Source organism: Pseudophryne corroboree, chromosome 6 (genome assembly GCF_028390025.1).
Source record: "Pseudophryne corroboree isolate aPseCor3 chromosome 6, aPseCor3.hap2, whole genome shotgun sequence".
In the NCBI taxonomy this organism is placed as follows: domain Eukaryota; kingdom Metazoa; phylum Chordata; class Amphibia; order Anura; family Myobatrachidae; genus Pseudophryne; species Pseudophryne corroboree.
The window spans coordinates 376,301,232-376,319,793 of record NC_086449.1 but is presented as its reverse complement, the minus strand read 5'-3'; the positions used below and the strand labels follow the sequence as shown (position 1 = coordinate 376,319,793).

Genomic DNA, 18,562 nt, shown 5'->3' with positions numbered 1-18,562 from the left:
ATCAGCCTGTAGTGTATTTTTCCACTTTAATTTTGAGGGTGACTCCAAATCCAGACCTCCATGGGTTAATAAATTTGATTTCCATTGATAATTTTTTTGTGATTTTGTTGTCAGCACATTCAACTATGTAAAGAACAAAGTATTTAATAAGAATATTTCATTCAGATCTAGGATGTGTTATTTTAGTGTTACCTTTATTTTTTTGAGCAGTGTATATAGATAGATAGATAGAGATATATATATATATATATATATATATATATATTATATATTATATATATATATATATATATACACATACATACATACATACATACACACACACACACACACACACACACAGAGAGATAGAGAATATATATATATATATATATATTCTCTATCTCTAGATCTCTCACTATATAGTGAACTAGCGCGTCTCTGACAATGTAATATACAGATGTTGTTCAGTAGGCATTATTGGTGGGAAATGCCATGTCTTTATGCAGAAAAACAAAGGAATTGTATACATATTTTGTATTAATATAAGTATAGTTTGCATAGGTTTTAGGTACAGTGCTTTAAATTATGTAAAAAATCCTTCTGCAATACCTAATATAGATTATAATCTCATGTCTGCCTTGATGACTCAATGCACACTGTGGAAGCCAGGGCGCATGCCCAAACGGCTCCCACTGCTAGGGACTCTGAGTTGGGACAGACCTAGGAGAGGAATAAGTTCCGAGAAGGGGGAAATACATGAGCTGGGATGTAGGCAGTAAGCACAAGCAGCTGCTGCATTGCAAGTCCAATAGGGACTAGTGTTCAGAAGACAGACGGCAAAATGCCGGCGGTTGGAATCCTGACTGAAGCTCAGTATTCCCACTCAGGTTGTGGGTCCACGCCACCACCCAAGTGGGAATAGATCCTGTGGCGAGCGCAGCGAGCCTGCGAAGGGACTCGCTGCCAGGATGCCACTGTTGGGATCCTGACAGCTGGCATTACATATATATTCCGTCCAATGTACTAGGTTTCAAAAATAGTTGATATTAGGTCCTGGAAACCAGATAGACAAATCACAAAAAACACTGGAGTTTTGTGCGAGACTAAATTTCAAAAAGGAAAATTAGTAAGTAAAAACAATAGGAGAAAAGTTCTATAGTTGACAGAAGAAAACATCTTACTGGTAAGACAGTACCAATAAAAGGCAGATACAACAGTTAAACCAGAGGTTCTCAAACGCAGTCCTCAAAGCACCCCAAAGGTCCAGGTTGTAGGTATATCCATGGCTCTGCACAGATGGGTAAAAACAAATTGACTGAGGTGCTAATTAAGTCACCTGTGACCAGGCATAACTAAAAACTTAAAATCTGGACAGTTTTGGTGCCTTGAGAACAGACTCTGGGGCAGATGTATTAAGCCTGGAGAAGTGCTAAAGCACTGATACATGCAAGGTGATAACGCACCAGCCAATCAGCTCCAATATATAAATTGACAGTTAGGACCTGACTGGCTGATACATTATCACCTTGCACGTATCACTTTTTTTTATCATTACTTTATCACGTCTCCAGGGTTAATATATCTGTCCCAGTGTTTGAGAAACTGAGTTAAACCATTAAAATGATTTATCAAAATTTTCAGTAGACCCAAATACTGCAAGTCATGATATGCAGTAAACGGGTGGTCTTCAGGTTGCCGAATGTCGGGATCCCGGCGCACAGTATACCGGCGCCGGAATCCCGACACCCGGCATACCGACAGATATTCTCCCTCGTGGGGGTCCATGACCCCGCTGGAGGGAGAATAAATAGCGTAGCGCGCCACCGTGCCCGCAGCGTGGTGAGCGCAGCGAGCCCGCAAGGGGCTCATTTGCGCTCGCCACGCTGTCGGTATGCCAGCGATTGGGCTCCCGGCGCCGGTACGCTGGTCGCCGGGAGCCTGGCCGCCGGCATACCATACTGCACCCGCAGTAAACAAGCCGCTGCACATTAACTACTACATGTATCTGTATAAATTCGGAGTTAAACGCTTAACATTTCAGGTGGTTTACAGGCACATTTCTTTTGTGAAAGAACAATTTAAATCTGGTCTTGATTGTCTTTACTGATAGTTGGTGCATTCCTCACACCACACAGACACTAAATTCAGTAGAAATTTAGAGCATCCAAAATTAGCACTGTTAAAAATTGGCAAAACATACAAAAGAAGACAAAATAAAAAAAAAGGGAAGAGAGAAGAAATTGCCTAATGAATAGGACAGAATGGCAAAAACACCAAACGAACAAATAACTATGCAAGGCTGGTAATCAACACCCACCTTCTCTTAAAAACCTGCTAGGGATCCTGATGCTGGGACAGGAGTGAGTGAAGAGTCGCCTAACTGGAAACCAGCGAACTTTCTTCTTAGTGCCTGTTACCACAATTACCAGCAATGAGTCAGACATACACAACACAAGGCATCAACAGACAACATGAGCAGCAGCAAAAAGCTGGTGAAGCCTGACCTCTTCAACATAACCTTGGCTCAGATTGCTTTGGGAGATGTAAGTAAGCAATTTCCATTTCTGAGGGTACAATTACTATTATCTTAAAGTAACAATACTCAATAACTGAAATGACTTATTTGTACAACAAAAAGCTTTCTGGTCACCAACTTATTTTTGTGGGCGAACATGGCCTTCTTTCAGGTACTATTCTACTATAAAATGTATTGATTTCAGACTTGTGCCCTGAGTAGTCATAATACATGGTCTAGATCTAAAATATATTGTCACTACATCAAAAAATTAAAAAGGTATTGCTTCTATAGTAAAAATGTGCACGGGAGAAAAAATAAAAAATAAAAGGGGGCAAGACATTGGGTTATTCACTTACAAACTAAAACATCATATCAACAAGTTTAGTATTGTTTAACCACACTCAAACGACAAGACAATAAACAGAAAATCCTGGGGACAAGGGGTGTGTAATAAGTTTCCAGATCTGCAGTGCATAGGTGGAGTAGACACCGTCTGATAGGTTGTGAACTGAAATCTCTGACTAAAGTTCTTGTGAAAGGCCAAGGCACAGAACCGTATATAAGTAGCACTGTACACTGAAGAAGACATGTTCACTTTCTTCACAAACTCGTTATGGAGCTCAACAGAGGCCACTGGAGAGCAATTATGTTCTACAACTACAAAAGTGGTCTGCGGCAGCAGGAGAGTCTTGACCAATTGCAAGATGCTTTGGGGGAGGAAACACTGCCCCAAACCACTGTGTTAGAGAGGTTTGCTGAATTTTGGTGCAGGAGGCGGTCCCCGAAGACGAGGAGCGCTGCTGAGGACAACATTGCTGCTGTCCGGACCATAGTTGAGGTGGACCAGTTAGAAAAGGAAGGAAATTGGCATCTCATCGGGATCCATCCGCTTGAAACTCCACGAAAAGCTTGGCCCAAGCAAGGCTTTTGTACGCTGGGTGCCCCATCAGCTGACTCAAGAGCAAGAGGCGACTCGGGTGACTTAGTGTTGCAGCATGCTAGCTTTGATAGCAGTTACCCAAACTCTGTCTGGGAGATCATTAGTGGCAATGATTCCTGAATCTACAGTTCAGACCCAGAGACCATACAGTTGACCCAGTGGTCCCCAAATGGAGGTGGTGGAAGCCATTTCCAAGGACTGTCCAAGAGCTTGCATTTATGGTGACATTCTTCATCACGACAATGCACCTGCCCACAAGTCAGGGAAGTGGTGAATTTTTGTGGCCCATGAACGCATCCAGGAGCTTGGTCATCTAGCTTACAGTGCAGACCTGGTCCCCTGCGACTTTGTTTTTTAACAAATTCAGCACAAGATGCATGGGATTTGTGTGGATTCACTGAAAGCTGCAGTGGAGGCCTTCATCCAGCAAGTAGAAAAACATACCTGCTTCGGACTGGTCCAGCTGCTTTACCAAGTGGTTTGAGCGCACGCAACATTGCATACACTCCTCTGGTAAATAAATACTTTTAAAAAAATGTAATGTTTACTTTGTAAATCTAACTTTGTGCATCCGGAAGCTTTTTGCACACCCCTTGTAATTGTGGTCCATAGAACATTGTGGCAAGAGTCTGTTTTTCATTGCTAAGGGTCTAAGGACTTGAATGCATTCTTTTTGCACATCGTGTCATGCTTAAACTCATTTTGTGCATGCTTAGACAGGAATGAACACATGGCTATGCAAACTCACATTTTTAACTATAGGGCAGGTATATCGCCACACTGGTGATGAAGACTTGGAATAAATTAAAAGCAGAATGCTGCCAATGCAGTGATGTATACAAACCCAGAGAGTGAGTGAGTGTTTTATTTATGTAAAATATTATATACTTTTCATGCACTTTTCTTTTGAATAGTTAATGCCCTCTTTGCTAACAACTCTGCATCAGACCCTAAAGGCCCATATAGATGGGCCGATGCGGGGAGAGATGTGTGCTGAGCGAACCGCTCAGCACACATCTCTCTTGCCGCTCAGCACAGCGCGATCTGTGCTGAGCGTGCGGGGGGAGATGGGGGGGCGCTCATTTCACCCAGCGGGTGAAGTGAGCGACCCGCTAGATTGGCCTGCACGGCAGGCCAATCTAGCAGCAGCGATAGCGATGCGCTATCGCTGTAAGGGCTACACACGGAGCGATCAGGCTTATATCCTAAGCAATCTAGTCAGATTGCTTAGACCATCGCTCCGTGAGTAACGCCCTTTAGTGTTCAACATGCAAGTAGCAGCATATTTACAGTTAAGTTAAATTTACAAACTGACAATGACAAGTCGGGACAAATTTCTGCATAGTACATATTTATTAATGTTCAGTGTTCTTCACAGAATATTTTTCCAACTGGGGGGCACTAAGTAGTAGCTGGGTGGTAGCAGTGTAATCTGTCTGGAGACAGGTCATTTTTAAAGACTCTTATATTGTCTACTTGACATCAATATATTTGTTTCCAGCAATGCACAACAAGACGCAGCACCCTGTCTGCAATGTTCCCGTCATTCAAACCGCTCCCTGCCTCTCCATTACTGGGCCTGTCACAGTAATGTAGGAACAGTGTGGTTGATGTCAGACCCCTGGAGCAGCATACTGCCAGGTGGCATGTAAAAAGAGCCAGGTGGAGCACCTGTGAAATGGATCCAGGAGAACACTGAAAAGTTTCACCGGTAGCTGCCTACACACCCATGTTCCTACAACAGTGCTCCCTACTAACCTAACATTCCATGTTAGCACAGTTCACATAAAATTAAAATTTTACCAAAAAAATATTTTCTACCAAAAATGATTTGTTCTTAGTAAACACTTGCAACATATGATGTAAATAATTGTAAAATAAAACTATCAAAATGTTTCTTTATTTTAGCATTTTATTAACATTGTCATGGTAGCCTTCCATCAGGAGAAACATACTATTGTGCTAAATGTTCTCTTATTCTGAGTAAATATCCCTTCAAATTGAGCAGCTGCCCATTTTTTGATCATTCTTTAACACTTCACTATAAAGGGAATTCTCAAGATTGTAGCCATTTGGCACACAAAAAGGGATGTAGGACATGACCTCAAGGCACCGAGATACAAGTCAGTGAATCCAGTTTTCCAGTATCCAGATTGTTTTTGAAATGCCACATAGTTACCCACAGTATCTGCAGGGAAATTGCCCAAAATGCCAGACAAAGAAAAATAAGATTTTAAACCTACCGGTAAATCTATTTCTCCTAGTCCGTAGAGGATGCTGGGGACTCCGTAAGGACCATGGGGTATAGACGGGCTCCGCAGGAGATAGGGCACCTAAAAAGAACTTTGACTATGGGTGTGCACTGGCTCCTCCCTCTATGCCCCTCCTCCAGACCTCAGTTAGAGAACTGTGCCCAGAGGAGAGGGACAATACAAGGCAGGATTTAGCAATCCAAGGGCAAGATTCATACCAGCCCACACCAATCATACCATGTAACCTGGAACATACATAACCAGTTAACAGTATGAACAAAAACAATAGTAACGGTCCAAGACCGATGTCAACTGTAACATAACCCTTATGTAAGCAACAACTATATACAAGTCTTGCAGAGTTTCCGCACTGGGACGGGTGCCCAGCATCCTCTACGGACTACGAGAAATAGATTTACCGGTAGGTTTAAAATCTTATTTTCTCTTACGTCCTAGAGGATGCTGTGGACTCCGTAAGGACCATGGGGTTTATACCAAAGCATCCAATCGGGCGGGAGAGTGCGTATGACTCTGCAGCACCGACTGAGCAAACGCTAGGTCCTCATCAGCCAGGGTATCAAACTTGTAGAATTTAGCAAAAGTGTTTGACCCCGACCAAGTCGCCGCTCGGCAAAGTTGTAAAGCCGAGACGCCTCGGGCAGCCGCCCAAGAAGAGCCCACCTTCCTAGTGGAATGGGCCTTAACCGAATTTGGTACCGGCAATCCAGCCGTAGAGTGAGCCTGCTGAATCGTATTACAGATCCAGCGAGCAATAGTCTGCTTTGAATCAGGAGCGCCAATCTTATTGGCCGCATACAGGACAAACAGAGCCTCTGTTTTCCTAAATCTAGCCGTCCTTGCTACATAAATCTTTAAAGGCCCCGACTACGTCCAGGGATCTGGAATCCTCCAGGTCACCGGTATCCACAGGCACCACAATAGGTTGATTAATATGGAACGACGAAACCACTTTAGGCAAAAATTGCGGACGTGTTCTCAATTCAGCTCGATCCACATGAAAAATCAAGTAGGGGCTCTTGTGTGAGAGAGCCGCCAATTCTGACACTCGCCTTGCTGATGCTAAGGTCAACAACATGACCACCTTCCAGGTAAGAAATTTCAACTCAACCTTGTCAAGCGGTTCAAACCAGTGTGATTTTAGGAACTGCAACACCACGTTCAGGTCCCATGGTGCCACTGGAGGCACAAAAGGGGGCTGGATGTGCAGCACTCCCTTTACAAACATCTGGACTTCTGGAAGAGAAGCCAATTCCTTCTGAAAGAAAATCGAGAGGGCCGAAATCTGTACCTTAACCGAGCCTAATTTCAGGCCCATATCCACTCCTGTCTGTAGGAAGTGGAGAAGACGACCCAGATGAAAATCTTCCGTAGGTGCATTCTTGGTCTCACACCAAGACACATACTTTCGCCAGATACGGTGATAATGTTTTATCGTCACCTCCTTCCTAGCCTTTATTAAAGTAGGGATGACCTCTTCCGGAATCCCCTTTTTTGCTAGGATTCGGCGTTCAACCGCCATGCCGTCAAACGTAACCGCGGTAAGTCTTGAAATACACAGGGCCCCTGCTGCAACAGGTCTTCCCTCAGAGGAAGAGGCCAGGGGTCTCCTGTGAGCATCTCTTGTAGATCTGAGTACCAGGCCCTTCGAGGCCAGTCTGGGACAACGAGTATCGTCTGTACTCTTCTTCGTCTTATGATCCTCAACACTTTCGTGATGAGGGGAAGGGGAGGAAACACGTAGACCGATTCGAACACCCACGGTGTTACCAGTGCGTCTACTGCTACTGCCTGAGGGTCCAGAGACCTTGCGCAATACCTCCGAAGTTTTTTGTTGAGGCGTGACACCATCATGTCTATTTGAGGAGTTCCCCAAAGACGTGTTACGTCTGCAAAGACTTCTTGATGAAGTCCCCACTCTCCTGGATGGAGATCGTGTCTGCTGAGGAAGTCTGCTTCCCAGTTGTCCACTCCCGGAATGAAGACAGCCGACAGAGCGCTTACATGATTTTCCGCCCAGCGAAGTATCCTTGTGGCTTCCGCCATCGCGACTCTGCTTCGTGTCCCGCCTTGGCGGTTCACACGAGCCACTGCTGTGACATTGTCTGATTGAATCAGAACTGGTAGGTTTCAAAGAAAACTCTCCGCTTGTCGAAGGCCGTTGTAAATGGCCCTGAGTTCCAACACATTGACGTGTAGACAGGACTCCTGGTCTGACCAAAGACCATGAAAAGTCTTTCCCTGTGTGACCGCTCCCCATCCTCTGAGGCTCGCGTCCATGGTAACCAGGATCCAGTCCTGAATCCCGAACCGGCAACCCTCCAGCAGGTGAGCACTTTGCAACCACCACAGAGGGATACTCTGGTTCCTGGGGACAGAGTTATTTTCCGATGTAAGTGCAGATGGGACCCGGACCACTTGTCCAGAAGGTCCCATTGAAAAGTCCTTGCATGGAACCTTCCGAAGGGAATGGCCTCGTAGGCCGCCACCATTTTCCCCAAAACTTGAGTGCATTGGTGAACTGACACCCTTTTCGGTTTTAGCAGGTCTCTGACCATGTTCTGGATGTCTTGGGCTTGCTCTATCGGTAGAAAAACCTTCATTTGTTCCGTATTCAGTATCATACCTAGGAACGGTAGTCGAGTTGTCGGAATCAACTGTGACTTTGGTAGATTTTGAATCCAACCGTGTTGCTGGAGCACTCTCAGAGAGAGCGCCACACTGCTCAGCAATTTCTCCCTTGATCTCGCTTTTATCAGGAGATCGTCCAAGTATGGGATAATTGTGACTCCATGCTTGCGCAGAACCACCATCATTTCCGCCATTATCTTGGTGAAAATACTCGGGGCCGTGGAAAGTCCAAACGGCAACGTCTGAAATTGGTAATGACAATCCTGTACAGCGAATTTCAGGTATTCCTGATGGGGGGCATATATGGGGACGCATCCTTTATGTCCAGAGACACCATAAACTCCCCCTCCTCCATGTTGGCTATTATTGCTCTGAGAGATTCCATTTTGAATTTGAATCTTTTTATGTACAGGTTTAGGGATTTCAGATTCAAAATCGGTCTGCCTGTACCGTCCGGTTTCGGGACCACAAATAGGGTTGAATAGTAACCTCTTCCCTGCTGGTGCAGGGGAACCTTGATTATCACTTGCTGTATACACAGCGTTTGAATTGCAGCTAACACTACATCCCTTTCCGATGTGGAAGCTGGTAGGGCCGATTTGAAAAATCGGCTCGGGGGCACATCCTCGAATTCCAATTTGTAACCCTGGGAAACTATTTCCAACACCCAGGGATTCAGGTCCGAACTGAACCAGGCCTGACTGAAAAGTCGAAGACGTGCCCCCACCGGTGCGGACTCCCTCAGGGGAGTCCCAGCGTCATGCTGTGGTTTTTGGAGCAGCCGGGGAGGACTTTTGTTCCTGGGCACCTGCCGAAGCAGGTGCTCTCTTGCCTCTGCCCTTACCTCTGGCAAGGAAAGAGGATCCCCGACCTTTTTTGGACTTGTGCGACCGAAAGGACTGCATCTGATAGGGTGTTGCTTTCTTTTGCTGTTGGGGAATATATGGTAAAAAATTTGATTTACCTGCTGTAGCTGTGGAAACCAGGTCAGTCAGCCCATCCCCAAACAATACATCACCCTTATAGGGTAGTACTTCCATATGTTTTTTGGAAGCCGCATCACCGGTCCATTGGCGAGTCCATAAGGATCTTCTCGCTGAGATAGACATGGCATTGGCCCTAGAAGCTAGCAATCCAATGTCCCTTTGGGCATCCCTCCTAAATAAAACTGCGTCTTTTATATGGGCTAGAGTTAGGAATATAGTATCCTTATCCATATTATCAAATTGATCTGTCAGCTCATCTGTCCAAGCTGCAATTGCGCTACACACCCATGCCGACGCAATAGTCGGTCTTAACACAGCCCCCGTATGAGAATAAATACCCTTTAAGGTAGTTTCTTGCCTTGCCTTAAGGGCCGCTGTGTCAGGAGACTGTAGCGCCACTTTCTTGGACAAGCGCGTCAGGGCCTTATCCACAGTGGGGGGTGATTCCCAAATCTCTGTCCTGCTTAGGGAAAGGGTATGCCATAAAAATTATTTTGGGGATCTGCGGTCTCTTATCCAGAGTCTCCTAAGCTTTTCCAAAGAACTCATTTAATTCATGAGATGTGGGAAAATTAATAATCTGTTTCTTTTCCTTAAACATGTGTACCCTTGTGTCGGGGACCGAGGGTTCATCCACAATATGCAACACATCCTTTATTGCCACAATCATACACTGAATGGTTTTAGTCACCCTAGGGTGCAATTTTACTTCGTCATAGTCGACACTGGAATCAGAATCCGTGTCGGTAGTAGTGTCGTGTTAAGGGACGCTTTTGAGACCCCGACGGGCCCTGTGAGTCGGTCCAATCTGAGGATTGACCGCCTGATGTCCCCCCTAAACCAGCCTTATCAAGCCTTTTATGTAAAGATGTCACACTTGCATGCAACGTATGCCACATGTCCATCCAATCTGGAGTCGGCACAACCGACGGGGACACACCACTCATTTGCTCCACCTCCTTGGAGAACCCTTCCGCCTCAGACATGTCAACACACACGTACCGACACCCCACACACACAGGGATTAACCTGTAAGGGGACAAAACCCCAACTAGGTCCTAAGGAAAGACAGAGAAAGAGTATGCCAGCACACACCAGCGCTTAACAACACTGGAAGAAAATATATATATCCAGATAGCGCTTTTTTATATATATTATGTCAATTCCCACTCACTGCGTCGCCAAAGTGCCCCCCTCCTCTTTTTTCCAGCCTGTGTTCAGCAGGGGAGAGACCAGGGAGCCAGCGTTTTCTTTCTCATGCAGCTTCTGTGGAGAAAATGGCGCTGGTTAGTGCTGAGGATCAAGCCCCGCCCACCCGACGGCGGGCTTCGGTCCCAGTGATCTTTCAATAAAATGGCGGGGGATCAGCGATTTACTGCCTCCGCAGTCTAATGCCACTGTATTTGTGCCAAAATGTGAGGTTTATTGATGCCCAGGGCGCCCGCCCCCCCCTGCGCCCTGCACCCTTCAGTGCTGCTCTGTGTGTGTGTGACTGGGAGCAATTGCACGCAGCTTACCGCTGCGCGCCTTACCTCATGAAGATCTGATGTCTTCTGCCGCCTAAGATGTCTTCTGTCTTCTCTATCCGCTTCTACCTTCGGCATCTGTGAGGACGACGGCGGCGCGGCTCCGGGACGAACCCCAGGTGAGACCTGTGTTCCGACTCTCTCTGGAGCTAATGGGTGTCCTGTAGCCTTAGAAGCAGTACCCAACTTGACAAGCCAGCTCTGCTTCTCTCTCCTCGGTCCCACGATGCAGGGAGCCCGTTGCCAACAGGACTCCCTGAAAATAAAAAACCTAACAAAATTCTTTTTCCACAGAAAACTCTGGAGAGCTCTCTGCAGTGCACCCATTCTCCTCTGGGCACAAGATCTTACCGTGGTCTGGAGGAGGGGCATAGAGGAAGGAGCCAGTGCACACCCATAGTCAAAGTTCTTTTTAGGTGCCCTATCTCCTGCGGAGCCCGTCTATACCCCATGGTCCTTACGGAGTCCCCGGCATCCTCTAGGACGTAAGAGAAATATTTATTAATGGGCGTTGATGCAAATGGTCACGAAAAATCAAAAGGAACTCAATTTGAAGACTGGGCTGCTCTCGTAATATTATTCTCAAAATCGTAATTCTATGAAGCACATGAGTTGCAGCATTGCGGTTTACATGCTCCATGTTCGACTTGGTATTTTCAGTTGCAATCTGGAAAATTCTTAGTGTGCACATAATTTCCTGTACACCAGTTTATTCTCTGCACTATACTTCTGATAGATTAGAAATTTGTGGATGAAACACACAGTGGAACTGTTATGACATTGGTTATTCCAGACCCTTTATTACTCCCCATGTAAACTTCATGTTTTTAGGATTTGTATCTATTATATTAAGATCATCTTTTAAAAAGAGATCCAATACTTACTAGTCAACAAAAGTTACCGGACATGTACAATTTTGTTGCCAACACAGCAATAAACCCTACACTTCAAGCTCGTACCATAGGTGTTCTCAGTTACTAAGAACTGTCCATTGTTCCCTACACTAATCTAGATCAAAATCCACACATTTATTTTTTTCAGGCAAGCTTGTTAAATTCTTGAACCACCCAGAACTATTCCAGCCTCCTCTACACACTTCACACAAAACATAAGTTCTCCCTTTACAGTATATGAAACACAGTTCTCTGACCCCAAGACCAATACTGCTGTGTTACTGGATCATATTATTTACAAAAGCACTTTCTACCCTTGCAATCTAGCAAAACCAATATGTTGCATTTAACCTCATGTATCAAACTCTTATTGTCCTATATATCGTACAGTATGTTGCTAGCAGAGCACTTTTCTTAGGGACATATTTAACTGTGCGCTCGTTTTTGAAAAACACTATGGTGCTGGGTTTTTTCTATTCAATTGAAGGTGAGAAAATGAGGCATATCATTTCCATACAAAATCAATATTTTTTTTCCCCTCGCACCCTCAGAGCAAGTCTGATTTTTCCTACAATCAGTATTTTTAGGAGAAATTATCAGGCCCATCTTCTGGCACCCCAGCATCAGCCCCCTAATGACTAAAATAGCAATTCCTACCAAAGTGGTGTCTTCTACCTGAAGCCGGATTAAGGATATGGGGGGGCGGCCAGAGCACACATATGGCTCACCAATTGAGTTTATTTTTTATTTTTACAGGCGTCTACCCTCTCCCCTCCCCCTCCCCCCCCCCCCCCCCCCCCCGATGGGTCCCGCAGTGCTGGAGGAGACTGTGCGGCCCCTCCCCCCGTTTGCCAGTACCTGCAGCATCATCACTGCCCCTGGATTGTGCAGCCGCCAAAACAGGGGGATTGTGTGTGCGCCATGTGGGAGCCAGGAGGAGGAGATCCACAGAGGCAGCAGCTGCAGAGGTACTGAAGAGAGACAGGAGGAGGGGAGGTAAAAAAGTTAAAGTGATCGTTATGGGTGGGGTGGACGCAGGAGGCACTGGATAGCAGCGGCTCTATATCCTCTCACACTGCACTCTATAGCCTATGTGCCATGAGTGAGGAGCGAGGGGGCCAGTCTGGTGACTGGTCTGCAGTTGTGTGAGGAAGGAGCAAGCACTGGCTGCCCGGGACCCTGACTGGTCACTCACCTCTGCTGTGTAGCTAGAGAGATAGATATATATATATATATATATATATATAGAGAGAGATATATATAGAGAGATATAATATTATATATATATATATATATATATATATATAAATAAATAAAAAAGAGTTGTGACCGGCACTCCTGCAGCAGAACCTAAATACCTGGGTGCCTTCCCGTGGCACTGCAAGGCCCAGCAGACAAGGTAATGTAATGGGCGGCACTCCAAAGGATTTTCAATAAATGCAACAGCTCACCAGGCCGATTAGTGTTTCAACGTTTCAGGTGTCTTTATTCACACCTTTCGTCAGGATACAAAATATACAAAACAGACATACCTTATATAACACCAGACATGTGAGACACGCCTCGTGCCCTCCGCTTCCGGCCCCCGGCGCTGACGTCATAGACGTCGTCCCCTACTGCTACGTAGAGGGTAAGCTAGATGGTTGTCATAACAACAATGCTAAACGGAGCTTTGGACGCACTGCGTCCAGCTCCTGTGCGCCGCTCTACCCCCGCCTTATGGGCGGAGGTAGTTGTCATAGCTACCAATCTGACACACCACAACAAAACGCCGGGCAGCCAGAGCACAGAGCTCGAGGCAGACCTTGTGTAGAAAAGACACCGCTGATCGCGGCAACCCATATCCCATAAAGTACTGAGGACATTGGATGACATCACATCCAGTCCCAGTTGCTTCAAAAGAACCAGTGAAATAGCCCACACCAACACCAAAGCCAGGTAGAACAGAGATAGATGATGCTCGGACTAAAGAGATTACTACACCAAAGCAGTAAGCCCCATATCATAACACAGCCTCAATGAGGTCCAGGCAAGTAAATTAAAGATACAGATAGGTGCCATTAGGGTACATATGAAAATGCTATAAACAAAGTATAATTGGAGTCCCAGAAATGGGAAACACTTAGTGTCAACAATTAAACCCAAATCAAGTCTAATGGGCTCATAAAAATCCATGTCAAGCCCACAAGCATATGGGCTAAGCATACAGTTTATGCAGATGTATTAAGAATAATGACCCTGATGGCAACCTCGAGCAAAGAGGGGCATGCAAAAGTAAAGAGAGGAAAAATGGGAACGAAAATATCATAAAAAGCATAGAAGGGAGAGGTTTTCATTTAATCCTGATGGAGCGACCGTGTTGAACTCGAAGATCCAATGCGCTTCTAGCTGTAGTAGTTTCTTATTCCGATCTCCTCCTCTATGTAACGGGGGGACATGATCAATAAGTTGGTAACGTAGGGCAGCCATCGTGTGTCGCGCCTCCCTAAAATGTCTTGCGACAGGCTGTTCGATCTCTTTTCCTTCCAGGGCTTGTCTTATGGCCGACCTATGTTGCGCTGCCCGTTCTCTAAAGGTACAGGAGGTCTTGCCAATATAGGCAAACCCACAAGGACATTTGATAATGTAAATCACGTATTTGGACATACAAGTTAAAACATGTTTGATGGGAAACTTCTTTCCTGAATGTGGATGTAGCACCACCGGACCTACTTCCAAGTACCTACAAGTGGTACAACCTATGCATCTATATGAACCAGGTTTTTTTGTAAGGAAATGTGACCGTAGTTCCCTTCTCTCTGCCGTGGTGTCATTGTGGACCAGCCAGTCCTTAAGGTTGCGTCTTCTCCGGTGACAGTTCAACACCCTATATTGGTTAAGAGATGGTAAAGATTTATCTGTCTTGATGATTGGCCAAAATTTTTGAACTTTCTTCCTTACTATTTTACTTGCGGTGTTAAAGGTGGTGATTAGCGGAAGTACTTTCTCTGGTGCTTTTTCTTTTCGCTGCAGGCATTGAGTGCGTGGAAGTGCCAATGCTTTTCTTTTGGCACTTTCTAGATCCTTGATTGGGTAACCTCTCTCAAGATATTTCCCAATCATTCTATCCAGTTCCAACTCACACTCATCTTGATTACTGATAATGCGCCTTGCGCGAAGAAATTGCGAGAAGGGTAATCCCTTTTTCATGGCCGTGGGATGAAAACTATTGGCATGTAGCAACGTGTTTTTATCCGTTGGTTTATGATAAACCGTTGTCTGTAGATGATTTCCCTGTCGTGTAATCTGCACATCTAGATAATGGATGACTTCAGCACTACATTCGTACGTAAATTTGATATTCGCATCCAGATGGTTGATGGTCTGCATCCGTTCCTTGAATTCTTCTGGAGTGCCGGCCCAGATTAGAAGCAGGTCATTAATGTAGCGTGTGAAAAGTATTAGACCCTCCGACAAAGACGGATTCTGTAGAAATAGGCGTTTCTCAATATTCAACATGTAGGCATTCGCGAAGGCCGGAGCTACATTACTCCTCATGGCACAACCGAGCCGTTGGAGATAAAACTGTCCATCAAAATAGAAAAAATTCCGAGTGAGTGTCTTCTCGAGCAGTGCAAGAAAAAATCCCACATCTGGCCCTTTATAGTTGAAATTGTCGGACAGAAGGGACCTCACGGCCTCAATACCCTCCAAGTGGGGGATATTCGTTTACAAACTCACTACATCCACGCTTGCCAAAGTGCATCTTTCCGGAAGCTGCGTAAGTTCCTGTAGTAATAATAGTAGTTGAGTTGTATCCAACAGGACCGTAGGCTCCGCTTGGATAACAGGCTGTAAAAAACCATCCAGATATTTAGAGATGTTACTATAGAGGGATCCGCGGGCCGAGATAATAGGGCGTCCCGGGGGGGCGTCCAGATTTTTGTGGACTTTAGGCAGTGTATAAAGGAGCGGTGTAATTGGGTGATCAACCGTTAATGCTTTCAAGGTCTGTTTGTCAATGATGGCATCTTGGTGGGCTTGTGCCAGGATCATGTCGATCTCATGTTTGAATCTGTTCGTAGGATCTGAACCTAACTTGCTATAAACAGCTTGGTCATTTAGTTGACGATAGACCTCTGCATTATAAGTTGATAGGTATATGATTCTAGAATACCTTCAAATCTTTCTAAAGGGGAGTTTCAAGCAATGCAAGATCTGAGCAAGAATACGTCTGTGGTGATAAGGGCAGCCGACAAGGGGGGAGCAATAGTTCTACAAGACCTATCAACTTATAATGCAGAGGTCTATCGTCAACTAAATGACCAAGCTGTTTATAGCAAGTTAGGTTCAGATCCTACGAACAGATTCAAACATGAGATCGACATGATCCTGGCACAAGCCCACCAAGATGCCATCATTGACAAACAGACCTTGAAAGCATTAACGGTTGATCACCCAATTACACCGCTCCTTTATACACTGCCTAAAGTCCACAAAAATCTGGACGCCCCCCCGGGACGCCCTATTATCTCTGCCCGCGGATCCCTCTATAGTAACATCTCTAAATATCTGGATGGTTTTTTACAGCCTGTTATCCAAGCGGAACCTACGGTCCTGTTGGATACAACTCAACTACTATTATTACTACAGGAACTTACGCAGCTTCCGGAAAGATGCACTTTGGCAAGCGTGGATGTAGTGAGTTTGTACACGAATATCCCCCACTTGGAGGGTATTGAGGCCGTGAGGTCCCTTCTGTCCAACAATTCCAACTATAAAGGGCCAGATGTGGGATTTTTTCTTGCACTGCTCGAGAAGACACTCACTCAGAATTTTTTCTATTTTGATGGACAGTTTTATCTCCAACGGCTCGGTTGTGCCATGAGGAGTAATGTAGCTCCGGCCTTCGCGAATGCCTACATGTTGAATATTGAGAAACGCCTATTTCTACAGAATCCGTCTTTGTCGGAGGGTCTAATACTTTTCACACGCTACATTGATGACCTGCTTCTAATCTGGGCCGGCACTCCAGAAGAATTCAAGGAACGGATGCAGACCATCAACCATCTGGATGCGAATATCAAATTTACGTACGAATGTAGTGCTGAAGTCATCCATTATCTAGATGTGCAGATTACACGACAGGGAAATCATCTACAGACAACGGTTTATCATAAACCAACGGATAAAAACACGTTGCTACATGCCAATAGTTTTCATCCCACGGCCATGAAAAAGGGCTTACCCTTCTCGCAATTTCTTCGCGCAAGGCGCATTATCAGTAATCAAGATGAGTGTGAGTTGGAACTGGATAGAATGATTGGGAAATATCTTGAGAGAGGTTACCCAATCAAGGATCTAGAAAGTGCCAAAAGAAAAGCATTGGCACTTCCACGCACTCAATGCCTGCAGCGGAAAGAAAAAGCACCAGAGAAAGTACTTCCGCTAATCACCACCTTTAACACCGCAAGTAAAATAGTAAGGAAGAAAGTTCAAAAATTTTGGCCAATCATCAAGACAGATAAATCTTTACCATCTCTTAACCAATATAGGGTGTTGAACTGTCACCGGAGAAGACGCAACCTTAAGGACTGGCTGGTCCACAATGACACCACGGCAGAGAGAAGGGAACTACGGTCACATTTCCTTACAAAAAAACCTGGTTCATATAGATGCATAGGTTGTACCACTTGTAGGTACTTGGAAGTAGGTCCGGTGGTGCTACATCCACATTCAGGAAAGAAGTTTCCCATCAAACATGTTTTAACTTGTATGTCCAAATACGTGATTTACATTATCAAATGTCCTTGTGGGTTTGCCTATATTGGCAAGACCTCCTGTACCTTTAGAGAACGGGCAGCGCAACATAGGTCGGCCATAAGACAAGCCCTGGAAGGAAAAGAGATCGAACAGCCTGTCGCAAGACATTTTAGGGAGGCGCGACACACGATGGCTGCCCTACGTTACAAACTTATTGATCATGTCCCCCCGTTACCTAGAGGAGGTGATCGGAATAAGAAACTACTACAGCTAGAAGCGCATTGGATCTTCGAGTTCAACACGGTCGCTCCATCAGGATTAAATGAAAACCTCTCCCTTCTATGCTTTTTATGATATTTTCGTTCCCATTTTTCCTCTCTTTACTTTTACTTTTGCATGCCCCTCTTTGCTCGAGGTTGCCATCAGGGTCATTATTCTTAATACATCTGCATAAACTGTATGCTTAGCCCATATGCTTGTGGGCTTGACATGGATTTTTATGAGCCCATTAGACTTGATTTGGGTTTAATTGTTGACACTAAGTGTTTCCCATTTCTGGGAATCCAATTATACTTTGTTTATAGCATTTTCATATGTACCCTAATGGCACCTATCTGTATCTTTAATTTACTTGCCTGGACCTCATTGAGGCTGTGTTATGATATGGGGCTTACTGCTTTGGTGTAGTAATCTCTTTAGTCCGAGCATCATCTATCTCTGTTCTACCTGGCTTTGGTGTTGGTGTGGGCTATTTCACTGGTTCTTTTGAAGTAACTGGGACTGGATGTGATGTCATCCAATGTCCTCAGTACTTTATGGGATATGGGTTGCCGCGATCAGCGGTGTCTTTTCTACACAAGGTCTGCCTCGAGCTCTGTGCTCTGGCTGCCCGGCGTTTTGTTGTGGTGTGTCAGATTGGTAGCTATGACAACTACCTCCGCCCATAAGGCAGGGGTAGAGCGGCGCACAGGAGCTGGACGCAGTGCGTCCAAAGCTCCGTTTAGCATTGTTGTTATGACAACCATCTAGCTTACCCTCTACGTAGCAGTAGGGGACGACGTCTATGACGTCAGC

General features: G+C 45.2%; 1 protein-coding gene across 3 annotated transcripts in view; it reads right to left on the bottom strand.

Moving 5' to 3' along the window:
• Positions 1 to 18,562, bottom strand: part of KLHDC10 (kelch domain containing 10) — a 196,889-nt gene that overhangs the window by 101,384 nt on the left and 76,943 nt on the right. Inside the window, exon 2 of one of the 3 annotated variants that reach the window (XM_063926739.1) lies at positions 2,300 to 2,392. The exons of the other annotated variants lie outside the window; for them this stretch is intronic. Within the exon in view, the coding sequence (XP_063782809.1) occupies positions 2,300 to 2,392 (93 nt within the window). The remainder of the gene's footprint in view (positions 1 to 2,299; positions 2,393 to 18,562) is intronic. 3 annotated transcript variants of the gene reach the window in all.